The sequence below is a fragment of the Battus philenor genome, unplaced genomic scaffold (genome assembly GCF_028537555.1).
Source record: "Battus philenor isolate CCGP_79_NKW_IND1 unplaced genomic scaffold, ilBatPhil1.0.hap1 SCAF_23, whole genome shotgun sequence".
In the NCBI taxonomy this organism is placed as follows: Eukaryota; Metazoa; Arthropoda; class Insecta; order Lepidoptera; family Papilionidae; genus Battus; species Battus philenor.
In genome coordinates this window covers 10,733,584-10,749,241 of record NW_027181686.1, presented here as the reverse complement: position 1 = coordinate 10,749,241, position 15,658 = coordinate 10,733,584, and the positions used below count along the sequence as shown (strand labels likewise).

Below are 15,658 nucleotides of genomic sequence, written 5' to 3'. Positions count from 1 at the left end.
CGATTAATTCACGGGTTGAAAATAAGCAATGTACATGATTTGCATATTTTTATATAAATAAATAATATTATATATAAATAATATTTACCGCATGTATTAGGTAGATAAATAAAAATATGTATTTTTTAATTGTTATAAATAATGTATTGGGCCTAAATGATTTTTTTAAAGCGCTGAGTGCGTCTCGTTGACAGACACCGCATTTGGAATTACATCGAGAGTGCAGCAGAACAACAGCGTTTCGTTTCAGTTAAGATAGAGAACCTCTCTTTAATTTGACTAATAAACTCTCTTCTTCTTGTTCTCTTTCTCTTTAATTTAAGAGTATTAATAAAGCTTATAAATTATAGACTAAATATTAATCTGGATAAAGACACTTACTTGACAGATCGATTGCGATGTGACGTTAAAGAAAGAGGCGCAGATTGTGGTCGCTGTGACAATAGGGCCAAAAATATCGCCACAAACCGAGTTCGAAACGCCGCGAAGATACACCCAGTTCAGCATCTCGGTTGTCGAGCCTAAAAAACAACATATAGTAGGAGAATTGAAATATAAGATGATAGGTTATATATGTTATAGCTCTGAACATTACATACAGCCTTAAAGCATTAACACCTATTTCTAATCAGCCTGTATAAAGATATTACTGTAAAATAAGCTACATTAATTCATTTTCCTGTTGAATTGCGACAGGATAATATATCCTTGAAATACAAAATGTACAAGAACAAAGAGTTAATAATTTATGTTAAGAAGTAGTGATACAGATTGTTCTAGAGAAAGTACATATAAGTAAGTAAGTAAATCAATAACTGCCTCTATTTCTACTGCTCTGAGGAAAACAGAGGATAGGATAGTATAGGAGCTACATTACCTCGTCGTCAGCGGCGCATCGAAAAGGGGAATTCCACAGAAATATAATTCTTTACATACATCGTGCGAAAGAGAGCGTTCTACAAACCTTCTCGCATTGCGATTGGATGTCGATTTTTATTGGTTGAACACTGTTTTTATAGATTTAAATAGGTATAAATATGGTCTTGGCTTGAATGAATATACGCACTTTTACTTCGGACTTTGTGTTGTTATTACTTCAGAAACTCTAGGTCCTAGAAAGAATCCCATGATATAATGGAAAGATCTTATCGTAGATTTCGTCAAGATATTTTGAGACGGAGAGGACTTTAAGAAATGAAAAAACGGCTGAGAGAAAAATATTTAAATAAATATGGATATATGTAGTTTGTAAACATACAGCATTCACTTAAAAAGTACACATACTACGTGAGCAATTCGTTTTTATTAATTCTTTATAATTTCAGCTCTTGTCAAATGTAAGATTATATATAAACTATGTTGAATTTTATTTTCATAAATATTAAATTAATAGGAGAAATAAATTTTTCTATCGATATGTATTGTTGGTTTTCAGGAAACGATGAAACATTTTCCTATACCAACCTTCAATGCATAAAATAGAGTCTATGAGTTTTGAGTAGTAACTCACGACATTGAGACGTGGTATCTCAATTCGAGCCTCGTTGGCGAGCACACAGTCGAGCAACGAGACACGGATAGAGCTATGTACGGGATTTCTCTAGTAGATCGAAATAGCAATATGGAGATAGCAGAAGAACGAAAGTAGTCGACATAGTTCAGAGAATTGGCACTTCAGTGGGCAGGCCACAAAGCACGCAAAACGGTGCACGAGGTCACGGACATGTAAGCACAGCGTAGAATGGTCTGCCTACATAGTGAAAAGACGATATTGTAAATGTCGTCGAAAGATGCTGGAACCAAGCCGCTTCCAACCGGTCCATCTAATAACTGTAGACTAGTGTATCTAGTATTTAATGGAATCAGGCGTTATTTTGCGGAAGTTCATCTAGGTAAAAAAAGGACCAATATATAGCCACTTCCGCACATGCAGTCGTAGTCGTGCAGTAAAGTGTACCGCCCGCCAGCCCGCTGATAAATGCACATGCGGCAAACAATGCGAATTACACAACTACCACCGTTAAATCACTCAACACGTGTTTCACCCCTCCACGGGGTATCTTCAGGAGTTTTGTTACACCGATTAGTGCCAAACACAGAGTATTCTGTGTCCCAACAAAATAGGGGGTGGAACGAGAGGTCCCTAATGGCCCCAGAAGCCATAAAAAACCGGTACATCTATGACACGTAATCCAGGAGAATGATTTGTGAAAAAAAATAGATGACGAATGAAAGAAATTATGAAAAAAGTAAGAAGAGAAAGAGAAATAAAAATAAGTATTTCAAAACAATTATTTTATAGAATAAAAATACCTTATCTCTCACAAAATAGGAATGGACGAGAGATTACTAATAACGGTGACCATAAAAAACCGGTCGATCTGTGGAGGGGGATAATCATGATCATATTTATTAATGTTACATGCTCCTTACCACCAGTCCAAGTCCTGCCGTGACCGCTGGCGTACAGTATTTCGCTGGCGTAGCTCCTGAAAGCGTCAGCGGCGGACTGCATTCTGATTGCTCGCAGATTCTCTGAAATTCAGGTACAGGTGAAATAGAATAGAAGGACATTAACTCAATTACAACCGGTTGCGAGAGGAAGCTCTGTTTATGTCTGGTGTGATATATAAGCGTAGTAATTATAAATGTAAGGCCGGTTTAAAACGAATTAAACCAATCGGTTTAAAACGAAAAAAACCGTTTAAAACCGAAAAAACCCATTTTTTTCGATTTTAAACGATTAGTGTTGACGACTTTGTTTTTCTTAAAATATAAACACATTATCTATTCCAAGCGTAGACATTACCTAGCTAAGTTGAAAACTATTACCTAGTTAACTATATTGGTTATTTTGAAAAGATTTATCAATCAGTTACATTCGGTTTAAAACCAAACTCACACACTTGCACTTGCAAACACGCGGTAAAAAAAATGTACAAATTTGGATTCAATATAAAGGTACTCGTACCAAATATGCCAAACGTCACTAAATAACTAAAATGTAATGAGCTGTTATAAAATTAGATTATTAGGTACCCGACTATTTCTTGAAAGTAATAAAAAAAACTGGCTAATCTTACACAGTCCACTCGATAACATGATGATCATACAATTTCTTTATGATTTAGGTACATATTTTAATCTATTGTATGTAATATTGTTTCTTTATAATTATAGTACTTTATATGTAATATACTTACCTACATAGGTATAAACTGCATAGGTAACTAACACAAGACCAAGTATTGTCGATAATGATGTGTAAAAACACAGTTCTTATATTTTAGTAGGCGAGTTTTAAACCGTTTAAAAAGATTTATTTGGGGTTTTAAACCGCCACTTTTGGTTTTAATCCGGCTTTTTTACATCTATAGTAGTAATATTAACAGCTTACGCGTGTAGACTACAGGGCGACTCAGACGCACGATGGCTACGTCGTTGGGCTGCACTACACCAGGCTGCAGATCATTGTACGAAGGGTGGTTGTACCACTCGGTTGTCTCGAAAATGTATTCGGGAATGGTCAAGTTCGTAACACCAGCTCGTACTACTACAGTCGTCGATCTGCAAAATAAAAGAAATATTAAAGTTATGTAAGGAGTTTTTACTACTGAAATAAAGTTAGCATGTTACAAAGACTGTTTCAATCAACTTACTTATGGATAAAATAATAAAAGAGATTATTTTCTGCCCTATTAGCAAGTGTGCCCTATTAGCAGGTTATTTTACTAAATAAGCCACATTAATTCATTTTTTCTATTGAATTGCGACATGCTAATAAATCCTTGCAACACAAAATGTACAGGAACAAAGAGCTAATTATTAATTTTAAGAAATAGTGATAGAAATTATTCTACAGAAAATACACGGTAAAAGACCATGAGGGCGTTCATGTATTCGATAGTCTGATCAATTGAAATTCTGCCTCTATTTCTACCGCCTTGAGGAAAACAGAGGATAGGATAGTATAGGAGCGACATTATGTCATCGTCAGCGGCGCATCGAAAAGGGGAATTCCCCAGAAATATAAATCTTTACATATATTGTGCGAAAGAGAGCGCTCTACAATACTTCTCGGCTTGTGATTGGCTGACGATTTTTATTATTTGATCATTGTTTTCAAAGTTTTAAATCAATATAAATATGTACTAAGCTTGATGAATACACACACTTCTATTTCAGACTTTGTTTTGTTATTAACTCCAAAACCTACTGGCCCTTGGAATAATCCAATAGAGTTAAGTAAGCCAACATTTAGACATAACATTTGCATACAAATATTCTACACCTTTTTGTATTGTAAGACAGACTATACATATTAATTTATTTATTCGTCATTTGTACGTGTACGTCATAAGAATAATGGTAGAAGAACCCAATTTGATACAAACTAGAATCAAATTGAACTCTCCCATTAGGAATTCTTCAACTGAAAGCTACAAGGGCTACAAATGCGCCGTAATCTGAAAAGAGCTACAAACTAAGAGGAATATTTTTGTAGTCACACAGTTGGTAAAATTCAGAAATATTTAATAATCCATTTTAAAAACGGGCGCTTTTTTTAGTGGTTGCTATTACAATTTTCTTGATACAGTAGAGCAATTAATATTATATTCTGTTAGCAATTTAAAAAAAAAGTTTTTTTTTATAAACATCTAAAATTCATTACAAGATAATTTAGAGACATTGCAGGTGTAAGTATTTATTGTAATAGTGTAAAACGCCCATCGAGGGCCTTGCAGTGAGCGTCCATCGGCTAAAAAGAAGAAGTTAACTAAAGAATATCAATAGAGATTTAACTATTTTAATTAACAGACCCCGCGGTGCAGTGGGCTGCTGTGATGACCCAGTCGCGGTGAACGATGCTGCCTCCACAGGCGTTCACCAGCCCCATCAAGGAAACCAAGCGGAGGGACGCGTGATGAGGATGCTCTCCGGGTTTTGCCTCCCAACCCGACACGATTCGCCCACCGACACCTAAGCAATGTTAACATGAGTTTTCAATGCTTACTTTTTAATTAAAGGATCTCCAGTGAAATATACACGAGATATATACAACCTTCTTCGTTTCACACGGTTGGTACGTGCTTTGGAGAAACGTTCAAAAAATTCGTGTAAAAATATATACCAGTATGTGACGTAGTTTGAAGACATGTTAACCAACTATAAAAAAATATGATAAAAACCACGCAAAAAAAGCAATAATGATAACCATATTGCCTGGTATTTATAAAACTAAATCATTTCATTTTTATTACGAAAAAAATTTAAGTTAGTTTCCAGTGCAAATTGAACTTATAAGTACAAAACGTAAAAATATTATTTGAAATTAGGGATTAAAAAAAAAACAATTTTGCAACTATTCATCGCTACTTGATAACAAGCGTTCACGTTTATTGCAGACTGTACCAAAAATACGTCATGCATGTTAAGCACAATCGTTGGGTTCGAAAATTTTCGTTCTTTATTAACGGCCTCAGTTGTTTTTTTTTTAGTTTAGTCTATTACCAGCGACTGTTATTTAAGTTTTTCAAGTTATCCAGCTACAGAAAACGTAGGATTTAATTAAAATTTATAAACGAACTCCGTGTATAATTAAAAAAAAAAAAACACATTTTTAATAATACGTGCTACGCTATAATCTATATTAGAATTATAGTTATAACTAGCTGACCCGGCCACGCGTTGCTGTGAAAATTTAAAAAGTGGAAATAATTGAATTATACGGTATTTTGTTCACTACAAAATAAATTTAATTAATTTTATAGCGTCAACAACACGTGGTAATTATGCTGTTAAAATGTAGCTTATATGACACGTTCGTAGATTTACCATAGCAGCGCCATCTATTGATTACTTACTCAACCCAGTCGAAAGGTATCGACATCTGTTAGAATCATTTGGAGTTAACAGATAATTGTGACTGTCAAATAATAACAGACAATAATTAGCAATAAATTAAAATTGCGACTATAATTTGAGATTTAAACTATCCTATCTCTCAAGTTAGATCGAACTGCACATGGTGTGCGAATTTTATTATAATCGGTTAAGTGGTTTAGAAGTCCATTGAGTATAAACATTGTGACACGAGATTTATATATATTAAGATTAAAACTACATTTTTAATATCTAATTTACATTAATATTTTACTTTGTACTTTTCAATTCCAATAATATTATATATTTAATATTATCATCATCATTATATCAGGCCGTTTACTGCTAGACAAAGATATCCACAAAAGTTCCCACACAGGTCCTGTCAGCATCCAGGTTAGACCTTGATTACGTCATCGGTCCACCTAGAAGGGAGGGGGTAAAGGGTCCACTTTAGATAAGCAGTTCTTCAAGCTACGTCAGTTACTTTGGCTCTTTTGTAGAACTCTTTAATTTGCTCTTTGAGTGACCTTGAGCATTGTCACAATAACAATAATAAATTATAAATGCCTAAATATCTATTACTATCAGTAATAATAAGTACAGCAATGACGCGATGTTATCATAGAATATTTAATCTACGCCAAATATTAAGATAACAATTTTTACCGGAATTTTCTAAAACAGATTATATCGTTTTTGTATAATACCAATCTGTATATAACATAAGAAATAAAACAATATATATAACTTACCTTCTTTGATTCCATTTTGAATGTAAATCGGCTTCACATATTCTGCAGAAGTCTGTAATTAAAAAAATAAACAACTACTAATGAACAACTTCTATTTAAATATTGGTGAAATTCTTGTTGAAATCTTTATCATTGTGATTAGTTTCAATTATTGAAATACTGCGAGGTCGAATCAGAGACAAGGAGGTCCGTAGAAGATCAAGGTCACCGATGTAGACCGAAGAATTACTCGTCTGCAGTTGGTACAGAAAGGTTCTCGTGTGATAATATCCGCTCCTCCGTATCAACGTCAGGACGCACGCCTCACATCGAGCTCCGGCGATCTCGATGCACATGTCATGCAGTACACATGACACGGCGGCCGCGTCCGCCTAACCCGCGCTCAAGCGAGGGCGGTCCGGAGAGGCCCTTGTTTCTCCCGACCGCCGAGTAGTTCTCGCTTCGTGCTACATACTCAACACCCCACTCATTACACTATACACCTACACGGTTATAGTTCTCCGCGTGTAGACGTCTTCGTCGTAACTGAGGTACGATCCCCAGCGTAAAATTTTTAGTCCGTGGACCGTTTCCACGGGCTTAATTTCGATGAAGCTGTACAAAGCCTAGTCCGGCTGGCGGCACAACATCAATTACATCAAATAGGTTCTCGTGTGTCGACCAAGAGCCGGTGGACGAGGCGTGGTTAGGGCTCCTACTGGAAGTATCGACGATCATTTTTGTTAACACGTTCACTGCGGGCCCAATTTTGAAGAACTTTCAGCTGGTGCGGCTGAGGTCGAATCAGCCTCAAGCTGAACTTCCTAGTAGTGCGGTTGAGGCCTTTTCTGCCTCATGTTCATCAATATTTTTTTTACAATATTGAGTCAATGCTTCGCAGACATAAAGAAAGCTATATTTGTCTTTGTCATACCTCATACGGTTGAGTGTAAACAGCCGCCGCACTAGAGAGAAAACACGAGTTTTACGCGCCGCACCAGTGCAAAGTCTACCATGAGGCTGAATCGACCTCAAGCCGCAGTGAACGTGTTAATGTAGAAAACATTTTGTACTCGTCAAGCGTCATGTTCCCAAAGTATAGTCAAATTCGCGGGAAGCCGCTTTATACGGGCAGCGTAAGTCGGATCATACTGTCAATCTTTGCTGGGGGAATGCCAATACCTTGCAGTGAGCGTTTTTCAATTGATATGACGATCATGATTGATGTTAAAGAGTTTTGTGTCTTATTAAAGACGTTTGTAACACTTTATCAATTTATTTAACACACGAACAAATTTTTATTAGCGCTTGAGTGCGAGCAAAAAGGACGTGTATTCGTCGTGGAACTCTGGGGCGCACTGAGCTCCGCGACCGAGTGAAAGCGGGCAATAGAACAAAGGCGCAAAAGAAACAAAAGTAACAAAAGGTCTGCGCCCGCGTCACCGGTGCGTGCATGTGCCCGCTGCACTAATTCGGCACACTAAGTTCGCCCGTCGGCTACGCTCGCCCACAAAATCTTACACCTATTATTCATTCAGACATCACATCAGTATATATACGACTCCCACAATGTGATACAATCCAATGATAATTTTCCATTATTGAAATTCTAAAATTTTGTGATAATTTTAATCAACGAAATTTTGGTTTTTCGATATTTTTTTTCGCGCAGATTTGTATAAACATGTGAAGTACTTGGTAAATATAAGTATTCCGATTTAAAGAAGGTAAGACTTTAGTGTAATTATTAGGATGACGGGGCGTATTGTCACATGAGTGCTGAACAACAACATCTCTCTTTGTGACAAGCGCTTGCGCAGTGTGCGTTCCGTGTTCATAATTAATCTTTTATATTCTATACGATTTGTATCTTGTCACGTTCCGTACTAGTCACTAAATATATTGATAGATTTTTGGTTGAATAACTTAACAAATAGAAATTAAAATCTTTATTTAACACTTGGAAGAAATTATATTTGTACTAATGGTATTTCAGGAATGATAGAAGAGTTCAAAAGAAACTACTATCAAATTAACCTCCTGTATAAGGACAAAAATGAAACATCATCTCGTCTAATATTCATCAATGTCTCAAGACGATGCTCTGGGACAAATGCTGGAGGTGATGATTTTGAGAAGTGAAAGGTGGTATTTAACTACAAACCTCATTAACAAGACTGCAGCTTTACAAGCCAAAGTAATAAACAATTGATATTAATGAAAAAAATGCATGAGACCCTTATAAAAAACTTTAACCCTTAACCAGACAGTTTTTTTTTAATATTACATTAATATTCATACAACTTGACTTTTAAGACCCAAAGATGCCAACAGAAAAAACTGAAAAAGCGTTCGAAAATTAAGAAATTACCTAAACATTCACATGCAAATGATTACTTTGCGTTCAAAATTGATGCCACAATTTTTTTTAAATTCTAATATATCTCTACAGATACATTATCAAGAAAATGGGTTAAGGTACTTTTTGGCTCAAAATTACATGTAAACATTTCCCACGTATCAATGTGAAAATGTTTTATCGTAACAAAATTTTAGAAGATTTCTCCACGAGATTTAATCAGAGGCGAGAAGATCCTTTGTCGAAAGAAAGTAACAAATGCTATCTGATCAGGAAGTTGGAGTCACCAGGCCACACAGCCCTCATAAGCATAAGATGACCGAAAAGACCGCAAACGCTGTGTGGGAAGTTTGTCTGAAGACACAGACAGCTAATGTAAATCTATGGGAGATGCATATGTCCAGTAGCGGATGTCTTATGGCTGAAGTAATGATGAAGATGAAGAAATAAATCAATTTAAATCGTGGCTTTGTCTTGGCTATAGAAGAGTTTAATTATTATATATTTCAGTTACTTTCAAATTACTATTTTTAAAGACACCACTATTTCAGAGACAAGGCGTCTCTTGCTGCACATAACTCTTAGCTATAGATCTAAGAGGATTGGTTGAATGCTGTCTGCATCCAAAGTTTTCCCACTTTAATATGGCAGTCTCTATTTCTCGTTGGTGAACGTTCTACACACTCAATGACACGATACGAAATTTGTTATAAATACAAAAGATTTACATTGTATACATGTTATAAATTTCGTTATAATAATGCAGTTATATACATCGATTAAAAATACTATAGAAAATCTCACCCATGCAAATAATATCACGATATTCAAATACGCCGTTTCCCACCACATCTTCGCAACCATTAATTGTTAAAATACGTATTCGAACGATATTATTGTATCTAAGAATACGATCAATTATCAGCATAATTAATAAACGAAATCACGGTATTTATAACGATAATAGCGTCGATAGTGGATTAAGAAGATCTTTATCGTTGACGCGGCGAATCGGTTTTGAATTACGGGGAATTATAACAAATGGATGTTATTCCTTTTATTACGTTCCTTCTGTTTAAAGATACGCTTAGAAAGACGGTTTTATAGCCTTATTGAACTCATAATTATCATCATTATACTCATGGCGAACATGGCTTATGCCTTAGGTTTGGACGCGTCGATATATCGAGCGTCTACCAAAGTCTTTTACTTATAGGTAAACGGAAGCCTTTGTCTCCATTTCAAATCCTTAAGGCTCCATCTGCCATCTGTTTTACGCGCTATGATGCTACTGTTTTTTTTTTTGGTTTGGGGAGGAAATCTTCCGGACGTTCAAGATGCCCCGCCTCTGGGGAAGGATAGGGGTATGTGGGATTCCTACCGACTAACCCCCCTCCCCTCCCCGGTGATCGCCCTCTGCGCTAAACGGCGTGTATACGCTACCCTCGAAACCCTGGTGGTGCTATCACGATGGTTCGAGACCACGTCGAACCATCGTCCGCCTAAGAGTCGCCGAAGCTAGTGGCAGTTTAGGGCCCCTACCCTAAACTCCCGCGACTCCGAAGGCCCCCTTTATGGTAGGGGAGCACCATATGATGCTATTGCTACTTCAACTTGACAGTGTCGAGGATAGATGATTTTCAAAAATAATAGATAAATTTAAAGACGCATTCACACTTCAAATTTATTAAGAGAAAAAATTATATAAAACAAAACCAAAAAACTTATCTTTCTGGTTTTCTTACAATTATAATAAATAGATAAGTAGATAAAGATCATTTGCGATAATAACACTAAGTAACAATGATATGCAAATTACAATATAACAATAATTGTCTTAATAGAATAATATTAACAAACGACATCTATATTCAATTATAATCATTATTTCAATATAATTGTACTTTAGCGTCGCACAACTCATAAAGCTCCTGTAATATGTACATCGTATTTTCTGCCAAAAATGCTTTAACATTTTTAACACGTTCACTGCGGCTTGAGGCCGATTCAGCCTCATGATAGACTTTGCACTGGTGCGGCGCGTAAAACTCGTGTTTTCTCTCTAGTGCGGCGGCTGTTTACACTCAACCGTATGAGGTATGACAAAGACAAATATAACTTTCTTTATGTCTGCGAAGCATTGACTCAATATTGTGAAAAAAATGATTGAAACATGAGGCAGAAAAGGCTTCAACCGCACTACTAGGAAGTTCAGCTTGAAGCTGATTCGACCTCAGCCGCACCAGCTGAAAGTTCTTCAAAATTGGGCCCACAGTGAACGTGTTAAAATACCCTATAGTTCCATATTTTTTATTCTAAGCGGTAGTTTATTATATATTTTTAAACTAATGCACGGGAAACTTCGTTTATAATTATGATAATTGGATCAAGGTTGTATCAGCTTTCCACAATGTATTTGAGGTCTGGAAGATTGTTCTGGTGGTTGATACTTGTGTTTGATACATTCTTACTGATATTTAATAAATATTTACGTAAATCACTGTAAAAATGTTAGCATTAGCTGCAACAGCATATTCGAATCTATTGTCGACGAGTTCCCCCATATTTCAAGCCCGTATCGCAATATTCAAAGTATGAATAATACATGATTTTATAGGGGCAACAATACGTCACCGTCAGTAGCACATCGAAAAGGAGAATACCACAGAAATATAATTCTTTATTATTACATCGGTATTATCGCAGCATTAAAATTCCCCTTTTCGGTATACCGTTGGCGATGACGTAATGTTGCTCCTACAACTTTAATAGTATCGGTGTCAACTAGTTTCTTCATGAATTTCAGGCTGTAACACACACTAGACAATTTCTGTTCTAATGTACTCGATATGACAGTGCCATCTCAAATGGTTATTCAAATTAACACCCAAAGGCTCAACCTTCCGTTAAGCAACTGTTAAGTCAGGAAAGCTCGAAAATGGCCAATTAACAAAAGGGCCCCCTACATCCTCTTGTTCAGGGCAAACTTGTACATTGCACGGCTAGGTCCATGGTTACAAACCCACCATGAATCATCACAATAGAAAAGAATAATTTATTATACTATCTACATATACAAAACTCAACAAGAAGAGAAAACTAAAAGGATGGGTCGTGAAGAATTACCGCTATTTATGTCAAGAAATTACAAAAAAAAAATTATGTTTACAGGAAGTATAAGAGAATACGTCCACACCGTGCAAACGCAACATGTAGACTGACATTTTGTTCAACTGTGTCTATATAATCTACATTTTTATTACAATCTTCTAACGATAATTTTTTTTTGCTGTCCGTACAATTTATTTACATTATCGATAAATCGCAAGATGGCGGTGTTCCTTTGCGTATAATACGTTCAGTTAAAAATCTGTCTTGTCATTGCAAGCGTTGTTTGATTATTTTATTTGTTATTTTTATTACGGAAAATCGAATATTTTGAATAATCGAAATATAAAATTAACGTTAATTTTCTCATATTTACTGTAATTTCTCTGTTGGATAAAAATTCTAATAATCAGATATATTGATTAATTTCTATTGAATGACTGTCGCCTATCTATGACTCGAAGGTGCTAAAAACAATTACCGGTAATTCATTTCTTAGTAAGTTATCTGATTATTCGGATAATAACATTATAATAAGATTGAATAATGTACGCTTTACTTTTGCTATAAGCATACAGCGAAACATCGTCACCCAGTGCTGTACATAGGCATCTGATTAACTAACAATTCTCCCAATAATCCTATAACATTAATCGATCAAACCCTATTCGATGAATTTGTTATATATAGCAGCCAGACCCGTAGCTCCCGAGGAAGCTGAACTGAGAAAAAAAGCTTCGCTATCTTAAAAGAACTTTTAGTCTAACTGTCCTCAACGGGTAGTAATCCAGCATTCAGAGGACTCCAGGTCGACTCCGAATGCCGATTAGACATTGAGGTAAGCGAGGACTCTATGGTCTCACTTATTAATGACGAAGAAACAAAACCAATGTGCCTAAAATGTGCAGAACGATTGCAAAAAACGTGATAAAAAGAAACAAGAGTTGGGCAAAAAAAAATTACGATTGTACATAAGAGTGTAAAAATAGGCTAAAAATAGTGTAAAAATAAGTAAAAAAAAATAATACGTATTAAAATGTATACCTAGAATAGATCAAAATGGGATATAGAATATAAACAAAGAAATTGTAATAGTTAAAGTATGAGGAGAATAAAGAATGGTTTCAAATAAAAGAAAATATGACTATGAAAGGAACGATAGAAAAGCGCGAAACTAAAAATACTACACGAAAAAATTATTAAATAAAAACAAAGTTCGTGTCTCACTATAGATAGGGGTATGAGGGGTCCCCATAGCGGAGGCCATAAAAAAACGGGTAGTAATACAACTTGGGTCATAAAAAAATCAATCAAGCCTTTGTTCCATTCCGGGGAAGTCTTCTGTACACATGATACCCTGTTCTCTAGAAGGAAGAAAATTCTATCTTGAGGGACTAATAAATTTATGAAACCCATCGTTTCTTCTTACTCTACAAAAACAGGTACCAAGAAGACGCTAGACCTCCTCAAAAATCCTTGATTTACAGCAAGACGAGACATTTTCTACACACTACTTCTACATAGGCATTCTAAATGCTCCTTTTAATTCTATTATTAAAATCGGGTCCAAAAGGTAAAGGCACAAGCTAAATAAATGAGAAGAATACTTATTATGAGTAGTCACTCGCAGAACTTTGAATGACGTTCAGAAAAGTTAACCACATCAAAAGTTACACTACACGAATGCAAAACTTAGCAATACACAAGCTAAGGTTTTATATTTTTATTTTATTTAGAATAATTAGCAATAGCAAAGGTAAACTATATTAATAACAACAGTAAAAAATCTTTATAATAACACTGTCAACAACATTATCTTAAAAAAAAACAGCGGCTACAAAGAAATTTTGTAAGCGTATAAAATCAGACGTATGGATTTTAATCCGATGATAACATATGATGAACAACTTATTTAAATTTATTTACAAAACAACAAGTTCTATACCAAAGAGGTGATCATTATATATTTTCATAATACGACGCAAAGAAGTATGATCTACGGCATTGGTTTTATAATGTTTAAGAGCGATATGGGTACGCATCTCAAATGCATTTCGAACTACTTGAAATACGTAGATAAATCTATTTAGTCAGTTGATTCATCAAGGTAGTTTCTATCAATTTTTAACGATTTAGCAGCATTTAATATTAAACGCCTGTTACTTAAGTTAGGTTAAGAAAATTTACTCAATAGATTATGATACCAACACCAGGTGCTTTGGCTGTTATAACTGACAGATCGAAGGAACTTTGAATGAACTGAGTTCGAAGGACACCAATACCTCGCTTTGAGTCGTTCCGTTTTGTGTTTTTTTAGAAGTTGCGTCGTTGCTTAATTAGTACTAATTTTCACTGAGCGTCGTTAAATTTTCGAGGTTGCGTTGTTTTGGGTATGTCTTTAATTTTTTTTTAAATTTTCTTTTTTTCTAAAAGACGGCAACACTCTTGTTTCTAATTGCGCCATGCCATCAACACTCGAAGATCTTTCTAACCAAAAATCAACGCAATTTTTATACAGTTTTATTTTCAATTTGTTTTGCTAATTTTAGAGTTCAGTTTCAATTACGTAGTGTGTTGTGCTTTTTTAAAAAGAGAATTATAAATTTATATAAATTTTACGTGCTGTTTCTGGTTACAAAAAGGTACATATTATTCCAATTTATTTATTGGCAGAGTTATATTATTTTTTTTCTTAAATGTTTACTTTGCTCAATTTTCTTTTTAAAAAGTAGTATTTACGTGACAATGGAACCTATTTTCGATTTTTACATGGTTTGCTAAAGAAAATCTTAATTCACTTTGCGGCGTTTCAATTTGCGTCGTGTTTTTTTTTTTGGACCGTAACCACGACACAAAGTGAGGTATTGGTGTATATGGATTATACTTTTGGTAAATAGGGCTTCATCCTTGCGTAGTCTATTCCAAATGGGGTTTGATAAGTTGTTTTAAAAAAGATATATGTAGAGAGCTTTTTCAAAAATATACAGGTCCGCATTACAAGGTCATAAAACAACCGAAAAGGGTACAGCAGGATTTTTTAAAATGTAAAATAACATACTTATAGAACATTATATAATCTTCTATGAAGTTATTTACACTGTAGCAACCCACACCGCAATAAGGTTCTTTGACATTTTTTGAAGTTATACTTCTTTAGGCGCATTATTAAAAAACGATTAAAATGTATTTTCAAAATGGGCGCGCATTTCTTTAACACAAAGGTAACACGTCACGTGTTTTAATTTCATACAAGTTTGAATTATATGTATGGTAATAAATTGTATTGAGTGGTGATTTAAATTGAATTTTTTTAATTAATATTATTTACTAGGTTTAAATGTTAGGGAAAAAAAATTGTGCTTTTATACTTTTTCAAGTACTCCAATCCAATATCTATCCGTATGTAATTTTTATTGGTATAAATTGAAATATTAAATATTTACAAAATGAAGAAATAAATTTAATAAAATGTTTTATAAAAATTAGTGATAAAAATTTAAATTGAACATCAATTTAAAATGTTAATTTTTTATATTTATATTGAATAAATAATAATCATTTATAAAAATAAATG

At 34.6% G+C, this 15,658-nt stretch overlaps 1 protein-coding gene across 2 annotated transcripts in view; it reads right to left on the bottom strand.

The window, feature by feature from the left end:
- LOC137924012 (uncharacterized) overlaps window positions 1–15,658 on the bottom strand; it is a 32,220-nt gene that overhangs the window by 2,078 nt on the left and 14,484 nt on the right. The window contains exons 1-4 of one of the 2 annotated variants that reach the window (XM_068767306.1): window positions 4,821–4,976; window positions 3,398–3,567; window positions 2,434–2,535; window positions 382–521 (exon numbers count right to left, since the gene is read on the bottom strand). In XM_068767306.1, the coding sequence (XP_068623407.1) occupies window positions 382–521; window positions 2,434–2,535; window positions 3,398–3,567; window positions 4,821–4,897 (489 nt within the window). In that variant the 5' untranslated portion in view covers window positions 4,898–4,976. Of the gene's footprint in view, window positions 1–381; window positions 522–2,433; window positions 2,536–3,397; window positions 3,568–4,820; window positions 4,977–15,658 lie in introns of those variants that run through there. The other variant, XM_068767305.1, reaches the window with a different exon arrangement.